This window comes from Papio anubis, chromosome 15 (assembly GCF_008728515.1).
Source record: "Papio anubis isolate 15944 chromosome 15, Panubis1.0, whole genome shotgun sequence".
Classification (NCBI taxonomy): Eukaryota; Metazoa; Chordata; class Mammalia; order Primates; family Cercopithecidae; genus Papio; species Papio anubis.
In genome coordinates, this window is record NC_044990.1 from 6,797,493 (window position 1) to 6,820,329 (window position 22,837).

General features: G+C 36.4%; 1 protein-coding gene across 3 annotated transcripts in view; it reads right to left on the minus strand.

Moving 5' to 3' along the window:
* Positions 1 to 337: 337 nt before the first annotated feature.
* LNX2 (ligand of numb-protein X 2) overlaps positions 338 to 22,837 on the minus strand; it is a 77,140-nt gene continuing 54,640 nt past the window's right edge. For 2 of the 3 annotated variants that reach the window (XM_003913716.5, XM_009191683.4), the window contains exons 4-10: positions 22,340 to 22,539; positions 17,048 to 17,416; positions 14,481 to 14,624; positions 10,639 to 10,816; positions 7,646 to 7,877; positions 4,781 to 4,939; positions 338 to 2,905 (exon numbers count right to left, since the gene is read on the minus strand). In XM_003913716.5, the coding sequence (XP_003913765.4) occupies positions 2,770 to 2,905; positions 4,781 to 4,939; positions 7,646 to 7,877; positions 10,639 to 10,816; positions 14,481 to 14,624; positions 17,048 to 17,416; positions 22,340 to 22,539 (1,418 nt within the window). In that variant the 3' untranslated portion in view covers positions 338 to 2,769. Of the gene's footprint in view, positions 2,906 to 4,764; positions 4,940 to 7,645; positions 7,878 to 10,638; positions 10,817 to 14,480; positions 14,625 to 17,047; positions 17,417 to 22,339; positions 22,540 to 22,837 lie in introns of those variants that run through there. The other variant, XM_021929514.2, reaches the window with a different exon arrangement.

The window sequence follows — 22,837 nt, forward strand, 5'->3', positions numbered from 1 at the left end:
TTAGCCAGACCTGGTGGTGGGCACCTGTAGTTTCAGCTACTCGGGAGGCTGAGGTAGGAGAATTGCTCGAACCAGGGAGGCAGAGGTTGCAGTGAGCCAAGATCGTGCCACTGCACTCCAGCCTGGGCGACAGACTGAGACTCTGTCAAAAAAAAAAAAAAAAAAAAAAAAAAAAAAAAAAAGGAAAAAGGAAAAAGGAAAAGAAACTGTGGGGTGAGAATAAGGTGGGTTTGTAATTCTGACTCGGTATATTATAAGGACAGCGGAGCCAGCAACAAAAATACAGATCACAGACTAAGTTAACAGCTGCTGTTCAAGAAAAGAGACAACGTCACTATTACAGAAAGGATGACTTTTATTTCCATCCTGAATGATTCACACCATTATTTAAACATCTGAAAAATCCTGAAATAATTTAAACTGAAGGCACAGAACAAACCAAAGTATTTAACTGTCAGAACTAAAAATGAGAAAATCCAAGTAGTTCTGTAGTAACAATAAATTATGAACAAGTTTCCATCACCAAATATCACTCTGACCAAAAATGACTGTCTTTTGTCATAAAAGCTACAGCTTAAGCTGATTCCAAGATTTCTATGATAAAAATGAGAGTGAAAAAATTTCTTCTTTCAAAAGATGCATTATGCCACCAGGTTCAATGTAAGTATTTTGTATATAACAAAGTAGCAGTCAAGATATTTGTTGATGGATGGCTACTCCCCAAGGAATGACACATTCTTACAAACTTTAAAAAAATAGCAAAGTTGGTTACAAAATTCTATTTGGGGAGCAGGGAAAAAACTTGTTCCATGTCAATTAGAATATCAAAGCATTTCAATATCAAATTGCTTCCAAAGCCAATCATCACACGACAGTAATATACTGTACGGGCCATTCCACCGCATCTTGTTATATGTTGATCATACAGTGTAGTTAAGGGGTCGAACAAGTCAGTAGCAATGACTGTTGCTGTATCTCATTTATTCCAAATAGATATGTTTTTTAAAAATCATTATAAAATGAACTGAAATAATCTGTGACATGCTACAGATACAATAAACCCCAGCAATGCAATTGCTAAGTTTGAAAATAAAGTGGTCATGCTTCATAATATATTGTACTGTAGTATTCTGAAATACATTCTCTGATTATCAATACCATTTATTACAGAGGTCACTTGTAAATTAGCTCAGATTCTGAACTAGGTTTCTAAATGAAACTTTTTTCAAGTATGTATAATATTAATAAGGTAAAGATATTTTTATCTTATTCACTTATTTATGTGTTCTTCAGAGGGTAAGTATGTTGAATAAAGGACAAAAAATGGGCTAGTCATAATTTTCAAAAACATTTCAAAAAATATGAAATAGTCTAGTGACCGAGAGCTGACTGAAAGATACATCTAAAACCTACATTTCCAATAAAACAGAACTTTGCTGTCTCCTACTTGAAACAACTAAGCTCATAATAATGGGAAAAATAATTGTTTCTAAAATACACAAGAAATACTCCTACCCGAATAAAACAAAAAGGTCTCCCTTTCTCCTACTTAGCTGTGATATATATGTATTTAATAATATGGTTTTATCTTTATCATTTCGTTTAATTGCATAAATCACAAAAACATTTCTAGCCAAGATTACTGCTAAGAATAACACAACTCTGGAAATAATTTTTTTTAGCAAAAACTACTTCAAAATTTCCTTACATAGCAAAAGATTCCTTTGGAAATAGATTTTTAATGCTTTTGGGCTGTTCAAGTAAGTGCAGCTTTACCATCTCTAACATTAAGTTATAATTATCATCCAAATTCCTTTGAAACTGGTAACATTATCTTTTATTCTCTACTATTCTAATAATAGTGTATTATTTAAGAAATCTCTTTAGTGTTGTCAGACTTATTTCTTCATCTTCTATAAGTATTGAGAGATAACAGTAGAAATAAACAAGAAAATCACTTTATAAACAGTATGACATTTTGAAATGTTGGCACCAATAAAAAATGGGGAACGGCCGGGTGCGGTGGCTCATGCCTGTAATCCCAGCACTTTGGGAGGCTGAGGCGGGCAGATCACACGGTCAGGAAATCAAGACCATCCTGGCTAACATGGTGAAACCCCGTCTCTACTAAAAGTACAAAAAATTAGCTGGGCGTAGTGATGCACGCCTGTAGTACCAGCGACTCGGGAGGCTGAGGCGGGACAATGGCATGAACCCAGGAGGTGAAGGTTGCAGTGAACTGAGATCACACCACTGCACTCCAGCCTGGGCGACAAAGCGAGACTCCGTCTCAAAAAAAAAAAAGGGGAACAGTTATCAAAATTTAAAGTATACTCATTCATGGTATTGGTTATGACACTGGCAGTACATGCTGTTGTTACTGGCTTCGCTGACATCAGGTCTGAGGGATATAGGACTCATTCTATGATTCAGTTACTGAAAACAAAGACCCACCAGATCTTTACTCCAGCCGGGGCACAGTTTGGGTAAGCTTTGCTCATTACCTTAGGTAACATTTTAACAACTAAGTCTGAATTCTGAAAATATAAACTCACAAAGGTTAGTGGAAGACTGTTTCCAAGCTAAAAGAAATGTAACTAACTTAGGAAACCATTTAAATAAACATAAATGGACAATCTTGGTGGGTTTTGGCCCTGTGTATACCAGCGGTGTCAGCAGCTCCTAAACCACAAACACAATGAAACCAAAGGGTTTTCTTTCAAAAACCTAAAAAAGGAAGATGCGAGATTTGAAACCAATTTCCAAAATCTATACAAGGCTGCCAGGCCAACAAATAACGGTCAGAGTGACTTTGTTCCTCTGCTCCTTCAGCATGGGAACTAGTGCAGAGTGGCTCATGCCCACGGTCGACAGCCCGTTTACGGCCACGATCATGTCGCCACACCTGGACAAAGAGAGACAGATACAGAATGTTACTATTTTCATGGTATTAAAAATATCCCAATTGAGATTTATTTAGCATGAAAAATGCGGCTTCACTTACCACTTAACTGTCAATGATTAGGGTGTATAATCTACTTTGTCTGGGACAGCTGTTAAGCCTGTGCTGGCTTTCCCTTGCCAATCAAGGAAACCCCTGGGCCAACGACTCCATAACCAGTCGGTGAATGTCAAGGACAAGCAGAGTAATTTTCACACTAATTTAAGCAAAATAGAGAGTAAATATGCTCTCTCTTTAAAAAAATACCAAGTCATGCATTTGAAGGGGGTTGCTTATTATTTTGACTGCTATGTCTCTATTCATTCTTAGAGCTCATACATCTGACGGTTGAAGTTGGAAATAAGACCCATACTTCCTCTTCTTTCAGCTGTTGACACTCACTGTACTCTAAGCAGAATTATCATGGATGATGAATTGGAGGACCTTTCCAGCCTTATAATTACCATAATTATCCTTACGGTTTTTGGTCTTCTATTTATACCATAAATAAGCTATTTTACTGTTGACTACTTCAATTTCTTTTTGGAAGTAGGAGGAATACAAATTATAATTAACAGAGGCCCAGACTGGTTGAGTAACTTAGCTAAGAGAGTGATTAATTCATTTTTCCCTATGCTTTCCTCCTAAAATTATTATTTTTTCATCTTTATCAATATAGGCTGACCTGGAGCATACCATTCCCAATCACCTTTCCACACATTATTTCGATGTTACTTACTCCTGGCAAACAGTGGACATTTTCCATCTGCATAGCATTCTATATAGAATGTCAACATTTACTTTTTAAGAAATGGCTCTTCCTTCATAAACCAGGTATTAAGAATTTACAATCAACCACCTCCTCTCTGCTGGTGATGATCTCTTGCCATGACACCTTCTCTTTTCTTCTCCCAGTGCCCGAGCTTTGATAAGACGCTGTACACTGAGCGAGGACTTTTGCTCAGTGGTAGAGGCTGGCAGAGGGGTTAAAGTCCAGGGATCTAGAGCCAAATAGTCCTGGGTCTGAATGCCAGCCAACCACTTTCAGCTATTTCATTGTGGGCAGGTTTCTTAACCTTTCCAAGCCTCAGTTATCCTGTTTGTTTTAAAACACGAATAATAAAGAAACTTACCTCATACGATTGTTAAGATTACACAATGCATGCACAGCACTTAGCACTGCGCCAGGCATCCTGTAAGCTATTGTACATTCATTCATCAAATATTTATGGAGATCTTACTTTATGCAAGGTATTGTTATGACTGCTAGGGATATAACAATAAATGCAACAAGATCCCTCCCTTATGGAGCTTGCATAAATACGATCTCAGGTAGAGAGGAGTGCTGTGGAGAAAAATAAAGCAGAGTCATCTAATGACAGGACTGGACCTGAGTAGGCTGTGTGGGAAACTTACTCAGTGCTCAGTGTCACATCACAACATGATGAATGAAATATGTCCGATGAAATAACTCAGGTTCAGTTTCTGTCATCAGATTAACGAAACATAGCTATAAGCGACAAGACAGTAAAGGTAACACTTCAGTCTAGATCTCAAAGTTCTAGACTGGGATTGGCAAATTTTTTTTCTGTAAGGGGTCAGATGGTAAATATTTTAGGCTTCAAGACCCATACAGTCTCTGTCACGATGACATCCACTCTGCTGGTGTAGTGTGGGAGCCAGAGAGTACATAAACCAGCAAGTGTAGCTGCACTGCAATGAAACTTTATTTTCAAAAACAGATAATGGGCTGGATTTGGTGCTGACCCCTGACCCCTGGTCTAGATCATGTCCGGTGTCATCAACATGAATCACATCATTAATTAGAACAAGACTCACTTTAATCTTCCATCATAATAAGCAGGAGTTCCCAAGACAATAGTTTTAATGAAAAAAGGCTGATTGGTGTGGTTCTCTTCGTATCCACCAACAATACTAAAGCCCCAACTTCCCAAGTAGCTTCTTCGTAAAACTATATCGTGGCAGCTATGAAGTGTACTATAAACAAACACAAAAATAAAGAAAACATGAACATGGAGGCTTTTATAGCCGCTTATTTTTGTTATAACCCCCACACCATGTTATATTTACCACTCTTAGAAAAAAGAAAAAGGGCTATTAATAAATAGATTATTTTGACAATCCATTTTCTAGCACAGACACAGTCTTAGGTAGACTCGAATTTCTCCAACTTTTTTCAGTCTTCCCAAGTGAAGACATACACAAACACACAAGTAGAGAACCTGGTTACAAATTACACCTCAGTAACCTGTACAAAAAGGTTATGTACCTATATCTGCTCACTGCATTGTCAACAGAGTCCTCAATTCTACTAATCACTTTCATCTACAAGAGGACTTACAACGTGGGATGAAAGAGGTCTAGTACTGCCAAGCCCAGCACGCGAATGAAAGAAGAAAAAGACTAGGAGCGCAGCTTCCAAAAAGAAGGCAGATAATTATTTCTCTTTTCTGAAGGTCCTGTAGGCTTTTAGTCTACATGAGGAGTTGTTATTTTCTCCTTTACTTAGGATGTTTTCATTTTAAGGGAGACTCTTACTTGCCAAAATAGAGAAATCAATCTGGAACACACTAACAAAAAATCTTTTTCTTTTTTTTTTCTGTCATAGACAAGCTGGGTACAGTGTCATGTGCCTGTAGTCCCAGCTACTGAGAGGCTGAGACAGGAAGATGGCTTGAACCCAGAAGCTTGAGGCTGCAGCGAGCTATGATCATGCCAGCTTGGCTGACAGAGCAAGACCTCATCTTTAAAAAAAAAAGAAAATATATACACATCTATACACACACATGCATATATAAATGTATCACAGACACTGAGAAACTACAGTTAGAATGCTACTGCCAGATTGGAGGATGTGTCCAGAGAGGGAGGAAAAAAATGTACTTATGTTTCCATAGCTCTATGGATTTGGGAAGAAGCAGTGAGTAAAATCTTAAAAACAAAACAAACAAACAAAAAAACCACACCTAAAGGCTACAGAAAAAAAAATCTCTTTATAATAAATAAATATCTTTCATCTTTAGGTGGAACCGGATCTAAATGCATGGAAGGCAAGGTTTCCTGTTTTTAATCCATAATAAAATAATAAATATATATAATATAAATAAAATAGTTTTAAAGATCCTGTTTTATTATTTCTTAATAAAGCCAAATCTGTAAAGCAATGTTTACCATGCCAGACCTTCTCATCTTATCTAGTTTCTTAGCTCACTGATAAGAAAGGCTTCTGGGATGGAACAAGGTCCCATGCACTGGCCTGGATTTAAAGGGACAGTGTTGGTTATTTTCCTAATGCTGCCATCTTCTGAAACAAATAGCTTTCTTGTATACACCAAGAAATTGCAGTGGAAGAAACCTCCCTTTTCAAGAAAAGCAGAGTAGAGCTGCTACACTATCTGGTGTGAAACCTGCATATAGGGGCCACCTATACCCACCGAGGAGGACACATGGCTGTTGAATATAGCTTTGCATTCAACAGAAACCTCCATACACACATTGAATAGTAGCCTTTTATTGACAGGTATTCTTTCAACATCGGTGGGCTCAAAAATAGATTTTACTATACTGTTATTTCTCATCTAAAATCTTTGCTATTATGCCTGGCACACCAGAAAATGCTCTGAACAAAGAGGTCAATGTGCCAATCCCCAAACTAGACTGGAGTAACAGATAAGGAAAATTAAAGGAAGCACTAGGGACCAAGTTTCTCCAGGACGCTGCTGCTCTCTGCCTGCTCCATCATTAGAGGTGCAGACGAGTTCTGAGGTCTGCAACGTGCTGCCCGGGCACTGCATGAGTGGACCACTTCTCACCCACTATGCACAAAGAGCCTTGAAGCACTATCTAAATGCTAGTTGTTATGAACGTATCCGAGTCAGGTGGCTCAGAAAATAGCAAATTCTTGTTGTTTAATTTTATTTTAAAGAATCAATAATTTTCATACTTGGTCAAGAGTCAAAATGCTTCACAGCTTTAGTATTCTTACGTGCAGTAAGAATCTAAATGGATTAGGCAACAGCAACAAATAATGATAGGAACACACATTCTTCCTATCGCAAATGTCAAACAACAACAACTGCGGAAAGGAATGCACCCTGGGATGCCACTGGAGGTTCTATGTGCTTCTGTGACCCCAGCACTGACCAACCACAGCATATCTTGGCTGGTCACACTGATAAAAAAACAAAAGTGAAACAGCCATTCTTGAACACTAATGGCTTGGCTTAATAGACTCTTGCATCCAATAAAAATTGAGTTTAAATACTGCCTTTTTTAGGGAGAGTTAAAAAAAATTAAAAAGGTATTAAGAAAGGCTTCTGGGATTGGGGAAGGCCCCAAGATTGGCCCGGTTTTTCTGATGAAAAATGCATGAAGTCTCAGCACATAGCAGAATGAGTGCTGGTAAATGACAGCTTTTCTAAGCAAGAGGCTGGGTTATCCAATCTCATGGCTAGCCCACTGAGGAGCCTTAACAGGAATAGACACAACTGCTTTCTTTGTGTACCTTTTAAAATGTAATATCCTAAGAAAAATTATCCTTTTCTTTTGTAGTTTGATTTGATGTTGCTACTTTTATTGAATTAAAGCTTTTTTTTATTCCAACGGGTAAATTTATCATGCTACACACTGATAAGGGTTGCAAGTATGATTATGATTTCCATCAAACAAGAAAGCGCTCAGTACCTTGGAAGCCCAAGCCACATGACCCATGATGGGGACCAACTGGCATCATACTCATTTTCGCTGAAAGTACTCGGCTGCTCCTCCGTGTTCTGAATCGCCTCCTCAACAATCTGGACCTCAAGTGCTTTAAGGGCAACAGCAGGGGATGCGGCACTGGCTTTCAGCATTGCAACTGCCTCACTGTGACTTAAATTGGTCAAATCAATGCCGTTGATATTCAGCAACACATCACCTATTCAGATAAAGAAACAAGAAAAATGAGCTGAGCCACTGAGTATTCACCTACAATTCTTTTTGTTTATAAACTAAGCAACAAAAGTTTGTTCCCACAACTCTGATGAGATACGGTATAATAATAAATGGCATTTATTATTTCTTTGTAATTTTTATAATGAGAAGAAACCCAACACACAGAAAACATTTCATAATTTTAAAATAATGTCATAATACATGGGAAAAAGTGTGGCCTGAGGCACCTTGACATGACTGGAAGTTCGAATCATCAGTTTGAGTTTAGTTGTGTACAGGCCCTGGGCAGGTTCATTTCTCTTAAGAGTTTCAGATATTTCTACAATTCTGTTCAATCAAAAATCATTTGATCCTTTGCCCTTAGAAATAAATGTTTAATTTATTCCGCTTTATATTTACACAGTTCTATACATAAGGACAGCCCTGTATAGTTCATTCAGGGCAAATATCAGAATATGTACAGAGAAGCTATCCCTGGGCCCACACAAAGAAATGAAACTTGTGGTTTGAATGTCTTCCCTGTTTGAGGAAGAAAAGAACTGTTGCTCTGCTAAGTAATATAAAAAACGGCAATGAGGATTATGTCAAAGGTTAGGAAAGATTAGTTTTGTAGAAAGCAGACATTAGTGCTACAAAGTCTGCAGAAATTTATCTCTGCCAATTTATCATCAGCTTTTCAGATTATTAAAGCAAATCATTAAAAGAACAAAAAGGAAATAAAATTACCCAATACTACAACTGGACAAATAACCTTTACTTAATAGCAGCTTGAGAAAATAATTCACATACTATTCAATTCGCCCATTTAAAGAATATAATTTTAAGGTTTTAGTATATTCACAGTTGTGCAAGCATCACTACAGTAATTTTGAGAACATTTTAATTACTCCCTCTATACCCATCATTCCCCTTCCCCAACCCTAAGCAACTACTAATTTACTTTCTGTCTCTACAGATTTTCCTCTTCTGAACATTTCATGTAAAGGGACTCATACATGGTCTTTCATATCTAACTTCTTTTACTTGAATAATATTTTCAGGGTTCACCCATGTAATTTGTGCCAGTACTTCAGTCCTTTTCATGGCCAAATTATATTTTGTTGTATGGGCAGACCACATTCCATTGATCCATTCATCAGCTGATGGACATTCGAGTTTCCACTTTTTGGCTACTGTGAATAACGCTGCTATGAACACTGGTATACAAGTTTTCATATGAACAGCTGTTTTCATGTCTCTAGAAGTGGAATTGTTGGTCATATGGTTAACTATATGAGGAATCAGTTTAACTCTTTGAGGAGCTACCAAACTGTTTTCCAAAAACAGTTGTACCACTTTATATTCCCACCAGCAATTAATGAGGGTTTCCATTGCTCCACATCCTTGCCAGTGTTTATTATTGGTTGTCTTTTTTATTATTGTCATCCTACTGGTTGTGAAGTAGTATCTCACTGTGGTTTTGATTTGCGTTTGAGACAGGGTCTCACTCTGATGCCAGGCTGGAGTACAGTGGCATGATCTCATCTCACTGTAGCCTTGACCTCTGGAGCTCAGGAGATCCTCTCACCTCAGCTCCTGAGTAACTGGGATTACTACAGGTTCACACCACCACAGCTGGCTAATTTTTGTATTTTTTGTAGAGACAAGGTTGTGCCATATTGCCCAGACTGTTCTCAAACTCTTGGGCTCAAGCGATCCACCTGCCTTGGCCTCCCAAAGTTATGGGATTACAGGTGTGAGCCACCACACCCAGCCAGAGCATCTTTTCATGGGAATACTGGCCATTTATTTATCTTCTTGGAGAAATGTCTATTCAGATTCTTTCCTCATTTTTATGTTGTGTTTTCTATCTTTTTAAGTAGAGTTGTAAGAATATATATTCTAGACACAAGCCATTTGTCATATATATAATTTGCAAATGTTTTTCCCATTCTGTGGGTTATTTTTTTCATTTGCTTGGTTGTAGTCTTTGTAGCACTAAAGTTTGCAGTTTTAAAGTCCAGTCTGTCTATATTTTCTTTTGTTGCTTTTGCTTATAGTGTCATATCTAAGAAACTACTGCCTAATCCAAGGTCATGAGGATTTACATTTGTGTTTTCTTCTAAGAGTTTCAGCTCTTATATTTGGATCTTGAATCCATTATGATTTAATTTGTGTTTATGGTGTGAGGTAAGAGTTCAACTTCATTCCTGGAAAAATAAGTTTTCAGAGTCACTTTTCTTACCTTATATACAAACTAAGTCAATCGAGACTGCTATTTTTACCATGGTAATAGAGGCTAGCTGCAACCCCTATCTATACAAATTATATAGCATTGATAGGGAATATGAAATGGCAAATGCATTTATCCCTAAAATTAATTTTGTCTTCTGCTTCACCTCCTCTCTGAGTCCCCTTCTACAGACACTTTATTAAAAGAAACATTTATTTTTCAGTGAGATGGCCCTTTGGAGTATCTAAGTCTGTTTTAATGCTAGAGGATCTTTTCCTAAGATAAAATAATCTAACAGTCTGAGTAACTGTTAGCAAATTCTGGTACTGTCGTCAAGGTTCAGCAACTTTCCTTTATATAAGGCATTTTTCTAATCTCATAGAATGACTTTATGCTTCCATATGCAAGGGACAGTTTAAAGGATTTTAAAAAGTCATGTTTAATAGATACTTTGTAGATACTCTTTATTTTTTTAAATGTGCATTTAATTCAGAAATAAGATGTGGTAACATTTTTAAAGATCCCATCTTACCTCTCTTTATTCTGCCATCTCGTGCAAGGCAGCCATGGGGCGGCACACTGGTCACAAAGATGGGCAGCTCACCACTCTTACTTCCCCTGCCCCCAGCAACGGTCATGCCAAGGGACTCATGTGGTTCCTTCTTTACAGTAATGTGTTTTTCTTGGCATGTAACACACTGAGTAAGATCCTAAAACATACAAGAAAAAAATCATTGGATAATGAATAAAATATAGTTGAAGTGAAGTTATTACTTCAAACTAAGGTAATAACATACGTGGCATTTATACAGTAATTATTTTTTATTCCTTAATTGCAAATGAAAGTAATATACAGTTCTTAATAAGTATACTGTGGATCAATGTCAAATTTTGGACTATGTTATTTTCATATGACTGTTTATGTACCTGAAAAAACTTAGGACTGCTGAAATCCGGCAGTCAAAGTAAAATAAGCACATCATTTGTATAATTTGTTTGAGCTTCATCTTTGATCAGCTGCACTAAAGTAAATGATGCTTTTGAGTTTTAAGATTCTGAAGACAAATCAATTAATTTTACTTCCATCTTTCTCCCCATTTCTTTGAAAGACAAGTTGACAGAGTAGCACGAAAGTATAGATTTTGGCAACTGCCAGAAAAAGGCCATCGACCTATCTCCTGATTCTCACTGACTAGGACTATGAGTGCTCAAATCATGAAGAAGTTGCAAATCTACCTCCAAAATCTTCATGAAAAGCTAAAAGGACACAAAATGACTGAATTTTTGAAAAAGTTAATGACAGGGAAATAAATTCCCAACGAATTAATATTCTCCCATTTTTACTGTTACAACTATTTATTATTGAGATGCTCCTGGAAGAAAAAGAATTTAAAACATCACTTTTCTTTTGAATTAGAACTCAGTAAAAAATAAGATGTACATACGCAATATTAATATTAAAATAATAATTAACATTTGGGCTTAGCCTGTGAAAAGCTAATGCCTTTACATGCATTATTTCCTTTAAACTTCACAAAAGTCCTGAAATTATATATTATTATTGACCCCATTTTACAAAAGATGAAACAAACTTAGGGAGGTGATGTAACTTGTCCTGAATCATGTTAATATAGGCAACCATCCTGGGATTCAAAACTTACGTGTGTTAAAAGTACGTACGATATATATTAATATAAATAGTATTTTGTATATGTCTATATAGTGTGATAGACTACATGTACATATTGTATATATGCACCCACACAAGAACTATCCCATTAAGTGTACAGTGCAAGATAATGTCTCAGAAGGTTTTAACACTTATTAACTGTTAAGAGAATGTTGTAGATAATTAACACCGTTAATATAAAAAATAAAAAATACAAATTATATTTACAGAATTATAACATTTCCTTAAGTCACATTAGTTTAGAGAATTGACATGTATTTAACTGTTAATAATGGCGTTTATCAAATCTCTAAATCAGGGCCTGGAATTCTAGGCCTATCTACCCTTCTCCAGATGTGAAATTATACTCTTGAAATTTTACCAAAGGAGCTATCTGTAATAGCTGCATAGTATTCCCAGAAAATGTTATGACCAAGGAGAAAATCTGTAAACATTTTAAGGCAATCTCCTATCCAAAGGTATGACATTTTTGTCAGCAGCCTTCAAAATTAGACAAACACAACTTTATTCTGAAGACAACTCAGGTAAACTCAACCTTGAGTATATTTATTTAAGCAGGTTCAGTTCTTACATATTTAAGCAGTTAAGTGTGGGTGTTTTATTACTCTAAGTGTCTGAAATGTATGCAATTTTTACCCAGGAACCAAACCAAACTTCAAAGATTATACTCAGTATGCTTCAAGGAACTTCCTAAAACTACATGAATGTTTATCAAAACAGCTTTGTAGTAGGCTAACATATATACTTTATTTTTTTCAGAATGATTATAATTGTCTGAAAAGATTGTTCTGGTGAATTTGCATGTTTTCTCCCTAGGAGACTTTTACTATGCTGTATCAGGATCTGACATAACAAGCAGAGCATGTTAGTTGTAAATAGCTAAATGAACACTTTCCATTTCAAGTGGTTTTTCTAACCAGCCAGGTTTGCAGAGTGCCTAGACTAGATTAAGTTCAGCATCACTATTTAGAACATTGTCATATAAAATTAAAGAGAATCAGAATTAGCATAGTAGTAACAGAAAAATACATGTGCCCAAAACAAATTGAATTAAGGACAGTTTGCTATATGAATACTGGAATTATTAATTATAGTTTTTCAAACTCTCTTAAAACTGTAATATTGTTATATATACCCATATCTCAAATTATAAAATTCAATAACATAAAAGATTCAATTACCAACTTGTACCTTATATTATAGTTTTATATGTACACAAAACTTATAAAACAAGGACTAGGTATATGAAACAATGCCTATTCAAAAATTCCTAATTAAAACAATTACTCCTTTTCCACAGTCATTATTTAAAGGCAAATTATAGGCTTCCTTCATACATTTTGAGTTTTGCTCAGAAATGAGAATGAAGTCTGTGATTATAATTTCTTTTAAGTATTAACTAAACCAAAGACCAGTGACAAGTCTGTGCAGAACTTAAGCTCAGAAAACCATATAAACCTGGCCGGGCGCGGTGGCTCAAGCCTGTAATCCCAGCACTTTGGGAGGCCGAGACGGGCGGATCACAAGGTCAGGAGATCGAGACCATCCCGGCTAACATGGTGAAACCCCGTCTCTACTAAAAAATACAAAAAACTAGCCAGGTGAGGTGGCGGCGCCTGTAGTCCCAGCTACTCGGAGGCTGAGGAAAAAAAAAGAAAACCATATAAACCTGATGGGCCAAAAATACTGTGTCTTTAAGCTATTCTTTCTTAGGGTACCAGAGATAGACTCCAAAGCTAATTATTCACTCAAATGTACTTTCAGGTGACAATAAAAAAGTTTTTGCTTAGTAAAGCAATTTAATTTTACTTAAGGAGAATTACTCTGGTAGCTCACATTTAGCTTTTATTTTCACATAATTGGGTAAGCATCATTCCCATCATTGTTTTAAAACTCCTGACCCACTGGAAGTTAAGAGTTCAAATGAAGGATCAAATGAAGTAAATTATATCAAGAATGCTAAAAGTACCATCCTTTTAGATTTCTGGACTGAAAGTGAGGCAGCATTTGGACTGAAAGTGAGGTAGCATCAAAATTCTCAGCTGAGGTAGAATACATTATAAAACCAGTGAAATACTGATTCTGAAGAAACAGTAACAAAGCTTAAAATATGAGAATTTTAAATGATTTAGGGTAATATTCCTCTAAGCTTTAACATAAAAAGAAATATGCTATATATGTACCTATCAAATATGTAAATATGCTATATATGTACCTATCAAAATTCATGATTCATATGTTTAATCTTCACATATCTAATTCTGGTTCTGTAGGCAACAGGCTCAATTACCAAGTATACATTTATCAATCTTGTCTTCATTATGTTTTTTCAATAACTAACTCTTACATTTAAATAAGCAACCCAAGATAAATTCCACTTTCAAGTAGGATTAAACAAGTAGAAGATTTCATGCTTCTCGTTTATCACCTGGCAAAGGAAACTTCCCCTCCAAGCAACTATCTCTAGTTCTAAGGAACAACGCAGTCACTCTCCAAGGTAGCAAAACATATACATTTCACATTCCAAACACCTATATTTTTCAACAGAATAACAACCCTCATTTGAATCTTTTTTTAAAAAACTACTTTATTGAGGTATGACTGACACACAAAAAACCTTCATTGAAATCTTGCCAGCTTGTAACGATGATCCTTTGATGGTGGCATAAAAAAAAAATCCTCACCTTATGTGAGCTTGGTCTGCTGTAATACGGTGGTGGTGTGTGGTGCTGGCTGCTGCTGCTATGATTTCCTGCTTCTCTAATGGTGTTACCAGCCTGGGGCTTCCCTGGTCTAGCAATTGTTAAATTCACTCTCTCCCCACTGGCCTGGAGAAAACACAAATACATTACCACAAGTGACTAATGATATTTGTCATTTTAAAGATTACACACAGCATAACTTTCAATGCACTTCTCAATCACGGTACCAGGGGATCATCTGGGCAGTGACTGCAAGCACCTGGTGGCAAGAGGAATGAGTTCGTTTCATTAGCTAATATCTTAAAACTGCTGCAGTTGAAGCGCATACACACAAAATTCTTGGGCATGCCCTCTGCAACCCCACCTCCAAAATGACCAAGGCAAAGTGGTCACACTGCCTGGGTTCTTATCTCCCCATGACTGGTAACTTTTCTTGTAATACTTCTTTGCATCTTCAAGGTTGGCCTTGATATTGCAAGACAGAGCAAAGGAAAGAAAATAAAAGGAAGAACTGCTTTGAAACTTGATTAAAGTCCATTGTGACTTCTGAAATAAATTTCCATGGTGGCTACTTCCGAAATAATAATGAAATTCTGCACAGCTTTGTTTCTGCCTCTATAGGTCTGAGTCAAAAATAGGACACCAGCATCAACATTCTTGAAAAGAATGACTACAGAAATCCTGCATAAGAAGACTTTGTATGTATGTGTGTATATATATACAGCATATGTGTGTGAATGTGATACACACATCTCAAGTGTTAAATTATTTTAGAGGCTCATGACTATCGTTTTAAATTTAGAGGCTTGTTAGCTATCATATTTTGAACATACGTTTACATTGGTTACATTTTTACAAGTTATTTAATGCTTCCTTTTAAAGTAAAAGTCTAATTTATTTGATGCTGACTCTTCGTCATGACCACAATGCCATTTTACTGTAATTCCTACAGGAAAATGAGATAGCCTGCCTTAAAGAAATTGTGGTACAAAGTGGAGACCTCTCCCGTGATTCTAGTCAATAATGTTAAAAAATCACTTTATTTTCAATTCTTACATTAGAAAATAAGTGAAAAACAAGTTTAATGTCTTACTAAAATCATTTATTATTGGTCTCCTTTTAAGACATGGAGTATATGTTATTTTTTAAAATCCAAAAACAATAAGGCTTTTACTTATTTTCAAAAGGAAACAAATTGAGCAACTTCAGTTTTCCATTATTTCGAGAAAATTATAGCACAAAATACGATGAAACTATAACATCCAAATATAAAATATGATCATGGACAATTTAAAATATATTTTCTACCTGTGTATCTATATTTTTTTCACATTTTGGTTAGAAATTTAGTTAGAATCATCCAAATGAATGAACTAGATTAGATAATTTAAACGTTGCCTGAAATACATCTAGTCTATCTATTATTTTCTGTCTTATTGATCCGGCCTCTCACTTGACTCTTTCACTCAAACAAATGCTACAACTCTATTAGCTTTCTTCTTCCTCCTCCTCCTTTCTCCCCTCCCTCCCACCAATCTCCGCTCTTTCAAGATGAGCTGGGTTTTAGTGGTGCAGCTGCTGGCTGATATCCACAGACATAGGTCCTAATGTTGCCTTTGATCTGAGGAAATTTTAAGGCATCCAATTTCTTTAAACCTCAAGTCTATGAAATTACACCAATATCAGAATCTCCTCTCAATACAATAAAGAGGGTTGAGACCAGGGTTTTCTTATAGTCTTAAATTTTCATTGTTATTTCCGCGTTGTAAACACATTTTTCAATGACTATCGGCCTAGCCTACTTCCTGATGCTCAATGACATAATTCTTGGTTTCCTTTACAGTGTTTTGTTTTGCTGACTTTAAGGAAGACATGTCTTTGTTGCATCCTTATCACTGTCGAAGTTGCTCATACCATTAAATGCTATGGCATGTTGCAGAACCTGTAGATCTTGTCTGGAGGACTTTCCAACTTATCTGTCTTCATGCTTTTGTGCAAAACACGTTCCTCCTCTAATAATGACTATCCTTACTTACGTCACAAAGATGCTATGAGGACAAATTTTATCATGTATTTTAAACACCGTGAATTCCTTAAAAACAACAACAAAGCACTACCGAGACAAGAGTTACTCTTCCCCTATTTATGTAGATCCTGACAGGGAGTTAAGAGACCAGGTAAGTCAGATCCTTGGTAATCACAGCTGTTTTAAGCCTCCCTTTCCTCACTTCTAAAAGGTGGACACTACCATCTGCTGCATCTGGCTTAATAATAGAACCCAGGACCCAAATGAGAAATGAATAGGAAACAGTAGAGCCTATGCTCTGTAAATAATCATCCCCAAAGTTCACAGGGATACGGTTTTTAGAAAAGACTATCTCCAATGAAGCTATACTAGTGTGGATTTTAAAGAATTCAGGTAGCCATACCTGATTTTCTAATGAAATATAAAATGTCCCCTGAATTCTGATGTTATTGGCCAATGAAAACAAATACTGCTATACGATCATTTCGGCCAAGCCTTTGGAATGAAGGCCCAGAGGGTTTACCTGAATAATCTGGGCAGCAAGCTCCGGAGTTCCATGCTTCAGGTCGTGCCCATTGATGGCCAGCACTCGGTCATTGCTGCAGAGCCTGCCGTCCTGCGCAGCCAACCCCCCTTCCAGCAGGTCAAGAATAAAAACCCCTGGCTCATCTGTCCTTCGCACCAATTTAATGCCAAGCTGTTCACCAGAGTCCCGTTTGTGAAGAACCACTTGGAAAATCTCTTCTCGTGGAGAGTTACTATCAGAATGGTTGTGTGCTCGGTTGCCAAAGCGCCTCTCTCGAAGCACAGTAAGATGCAGTGTGTTGCACGGCTGGGAAAGGACAGCTCTGGCATAGTTATGGGACACGTTGCTGATATTGTAGTTGTTGACCTAGAAAAAAAGAATTGTGACCAAACTGTGACAACCTTTCATTTTTCCAATTTGTAGGAACGTTTATGTAACATTTCCAAGGGAAACTAAGTATTGTTGAGAGTGCTAAGTATGGTGAGAATGCTATACAATCATTATTTACAAAGAAAACCACATTAAAGACATTTAAAAATAGAGTTTCTAATATTAATTTACAATGATTAGCATCAAGGAGAGAATAGTAGCTAGGATCACGGGCTTTAATGACAGTCTTGAATTAGAGTCCTAGGTACTATCATTTAGTAACTGATAACCTTAGGCAAATTATAGAACTTGTCTAGATGAGTCTTCTCATCTATAAAATGTGTTTTACTTCATGGGATCAGTATGAGAATGAACAGATCAACATGCGGCAAGTGCTAATGAAATAAATACTAATTCTAGTGGAACACAAATTTAAGTTTTACTAGATTACAAATTTGCTTTTACCAAATTAAATGCACTTAAGCTAGAGAAAATAAATTGTTATTTTAAGGAAAGTAGCACATTCCAGGTATACAACCTTATTTTAGATAAGTGACTTTTACTTGAAAGAAAACCAGGTTAATTGTAATTTCACTCTAATTCCTCAGCACACAAGTATTAGGCTGGTGCAAAAGTCATTACAGCTTTTACCATTAAAAGTAAAATAGAATGTATATCTAATGCATTATTCAATACTCATATAACATTTATGTATCCACCTTTATAACCTTGAAAAAAGTATAGTGACTGATCCTTGGATATGTAACAGCACTTAGAAAATACACCTAACTTCAATTATTTCTTTAGTTACAAGAGATGAGCATGATTCTTAGCATTTATCACAATTAGAGTTCTTCTCTGAATAGGTCTGAGATGAAACCAACATCCTCTGACCATCTGTTATATGACAGGCTCTGAGTTAGGTGCTTATGATCACCTAAAATTCTTAAATCTTTTTCACACAAATCCACATTAGGCAAGACTCCCCTCTTCCTATTTACTTAGGATTGATAGTTGTAAATACTACTATTTTGAATTTTGTTGATTTTGACCTATTAACATCTTTCAGAATTAAATCACCAAATGCATAGATGTCACACACAAACTTGCTTTCTCCCAAGTCTGCAACATCTATCAATTTGGTAGTCATCCAAGTCCTTGGTAAAAGTATTGAATAATACAAGGTCAAATGGAACTTCTGAAGTTCTATTATATTTAGAAAGCAGCTTCTAAAAATCCAGGCAGACATAGATACATTAGTTAAACCACCATTTCCAGCTATTTAGCTAAAAAGCTACCCTACCTGTAGGTTCACATTTTTCTATCTTACATTCAGACATATCACACATATCACAAATGACTTTACAAAATGTCTGGCTAAAATCCAGCCATGTGTAAACATGCAGCCTCATCACATCTTTGTGAAGCAGGCTGGGGAATATTCTACAACTGGAAAAATATTTTTCCTCCAGGAATGCATGGTTGCCGGTGAAATTCAGATAAAGCAAATAAAATATTGTTTCTAGATTTCGTAAAAATAACATCAACATAGCAAACTATCTCATTTTTGAGCTAAATGTGTTTTTTTATCAATACAATCAACAGCTGTAATTATTTTCCTTCAGAACTGAAAATGCCTACATTACTGATGACTTCATTAAACTGAAAATACTTATTCTTAATAATGTTCTAAGTTATATTACTTTTATTAATAATAATGATATTGAGGTAATTTATAATAGCAGTATTTTTTTTCTTCAAAACTGCTCAAAGAGGCTGCATATGAAACTCTAAGAGTAGCAAAAGGCTCTGAGGGCATATGGTTCTTCTTTTCAAAGAGGCTATTTAATAACGTTTGTGTATATAAATAAATATATATAAATATGGGAAAACCACCAAAGCCACACACACTGCTTATGTATATGGTCTGCAAAAATGAAAATGCAAGCTAGCTCTCTAGTCTGCAAATGAACCATCTTACTGCCTCTTCAAAATTTTCAAACTGGCTCACTGTGTTATATTTATTCAGCTTATACAAAGTTGGAGGTAACCAAAGAGGCCTCCTTCCAAGTGTTTACTTTTGAATAACGATAACTAGTCCACATGTGGGAAAGGGGAGTGGCTTTACGTATTGGCTCCAACACACCAGTTAAAAGCCAATCAGAAGTCAGGGCCTATAATAGGAGAGACCCTTTGTGAATGCATTAATCAGGTTATGTGCTCAGACCTTTCTTATCAATTTGAATCATTAAACTAGATGTAAGATTGCCATTAGTGGAGTTATTAGTATACAGGTTACCGTAAACAGTAATAATGCAGTGGAATTTCTACAATGTAGACTTTATAACTCTGAATTAATTCCCAAAAACATGGTTGATAATTTCAGATAATTATAATCTTTTGAGGTCTAAAGATTCAGTTGTGTTAATGAACCATTCTCTAAAATAGAAACGAGCCCACTGATGAAATGTATTAGTAAAAAAAACTTAAACGAATCTCAGTTATATTCAAAGAAATATAAATAAAAACATTTGTTTTTACTTTGAAAATTAAAAAAGAGAATGAAAAATGTATAAATATGGTAACAATACCGGGCTAGTAGCAAAACACAAAAATAAGTGTACATTTACATTTCAGCTAAAAAGGCCAGAAGAGGGAGAGTCAAAGAGCACTCAGTGGGCTGCAGAAAAGGACTATCTGCCTTTCCTGGTCCTGACCGCCAAAGTGTCAAGATGTCTGGGAGGACGAATCTGGGAAATGAGTTATAAGAGTCCCTCTCTGCAAAATCAAGTCAGGAGCTCGGACGTAAATAATACAAGGGGTCCTACAAGTTGTGCCAGCCTGTGCAGCTAGAGTACTAATATCACAAAATGCAGCTAGGATAACTAAATAGCTAGCTATGACTGGATCAGGAATCTGATTTTATATAAGCTGGATTAGTTATATTCCTGTATTCCTCTATTATGTCTAAGTATTTGGTAAAAAAAAAAAACAACAACACTGTTTGAAAGTTCAGTCTGTCTCAGCCACGCTAGGGGTAACGAAGGAAGGGTTTTGGGCTTGATGTTCATTATTTTCAGGAATAATACACCATGAAAAGCAGCATACAAGTGGGAGTGGAAACCAAACCCAAGAATCCCTAGTAGGGTCAATCCTGGCTGCCTTTGTAGCCTCCCCCAGACCCAAGTCTAGAGATTTCTTTTCAAGAACTAAAAATCCTAACCAAGTTTTCATTCTAATAAAGGAGATGCCTATTCCCAACAGCATGTTCTATTCAAATTCACTCTTTTATTGACTCAGTAAGTATTTTCTGAGCACTTATTACAAGCTATGAGAAATCTGTATCATAATCTGTACCATTAGGGTGGTTGCAATTACCTTAGATCATGCCTACATACATAAAATGTTCAAACAATTCACTGTAACTGAGCACGTGCCAAGTGATGAAGAGAAAAGTGATGAATGTCAATAATAACTAAGGTAGGAAGAATCAGTATGGGGGAGAATGACTGAACAAAAAGCTTTAAGGACGAAGGTGAACAAACTGGCGCATGAGATGAGGACAGGCTGCGATGTGGGAATAAGGTGTTTGCAGGAAAGGAAGAAGATTGCTATGTCTGGCTCTTCCACTGGATTGTATATTCCATGAGGACAGGTCAGTATTTTGCTCTGAAATGTACCACCAGCAACTAGTACAGTGCCTAGAACGCTGTGAGAAATGAATGAGCTGGTGTGCCTGAAATGAAGAATTGAGATTAAGAAGACGGGTTGTAGAAGAGACCACAGAGGACCCTGACTATTAATCAGTCTGGACTTGACCTTCTAGTTGAATCTTTGCAAGGCAAGCAGGGTTACTGATGTATTCACCTGGCAGTGATTGTTTCAAATTTAAGGGAGGAGAGTTGGGAGGCAGAAGTATATGATGGGGTATTCTACTAAATTAGATATGAAGTAGAGAAGTCCTAGACTCAAGAAGTGGCAGGAAAATGGAAGTAGCGGGTAGATATCAACAGGTCATGGTGAAGGACTGAACCACAAACCCAAGGAGAGAGAGGAATCCCTGTGCTTAGGTTGACAGGAGACATTTTTTCTTGTTCATGAATATTTCTTCTCTCTCCTAGAAGTTATCCATTTTTAAGTTTCAATTATTATCACCTTTGTATGATGAAAATAGTCCAGGCCAGTATTAACATAAACTCTGGTGTCGTAGAACTCTTACCATCCTCCTCCCCTCATCTCAACTTGCCCTCTAATAAAATATCTTGTCCCACGCTAGTTATTTTTGGAGAATACCTGTTTCTTCTTAAAGATCATCTTCTGAAAGGGCAACCAGTAAGGGGAGCGAAGGAGATTACTGAAAATGCAGAGTTATAGTGTTTGCTGAGGAGAGTGCATTAGGGAGTTGATAGGAGATGACTGTAAGATTTCTGAATTCTATCTTATAATCTGTGGTATAAATTATGAGTGCTGCACGGTTCCTTCTTTTCTAGATTTTAGTAACCTGTAGAGAAAAGGATAAATCCAACAATGAAGGTAATGAGTGGAAAAACTGGGTGTAAAATAAAACCAATGAGATGATAATTTCAACACGGATGAAGGTGACTCTTGAACAGCCGTTCAAGAAGTCCAAGCAGGGAGAGGCTAGCCAGCCCAAGGAACAGTTCAACTAGTTCAGCGAGCCTGAGATCATGTGCCAAGCCACATCGCATGCAGGACTGAAAATTAAGATAGGAAGAAAAAAATGCTCTGTGTATATGGGAAAACAACACAAATTACAGATAAATTCTGATGTTTTGCATATAGAAACAGTAAGACTAACCTATATATAATTTAGGTTCCAAAACACCACAATTTTCCAAGGTTTAAGTGTTAAGAATAGAACAAAAAGGCACAAGTTAACAGAATAATTAAAACTGATACCTGAAGAATCTGGTCTCCAGCAAGAAGTCTCCCGTCTCTGGCAATGACCCCATCCCGATAGACCTCCTGGATGACAATGTTAATCAGTGGTGTTTCGTTGCCACCCACAATGCTGATTCCTAACTGAATGTAAGGATTGGACCGATGAATTTCAATCGTAGTGATTTCTCCTTCTGGTAAACTAAGTGGCTGTTGTGTGGCTGCCAAGTTAAAAATGAGACAGACAAAAACAGATGTTAAAAAAAAACAAACCAACAATTTATATTCTGATTATCTTCAGGTAAATATGTCACATTAATACATGATTAACAGCTAAGCAGTATCACGGGATAAGAAACAAAATGACAAAATATCTGTTGTTAAGATTATCTAAAAATTTTCTCTACTAAAAGTGATCAGTAAATAATAAATAGCTACTATGTATCAGACCACTAGGGACAACACAGTGATTTGATTAAGAAATACGAAAAGAAAGTCATCCAGTCCTCATTGATGAGA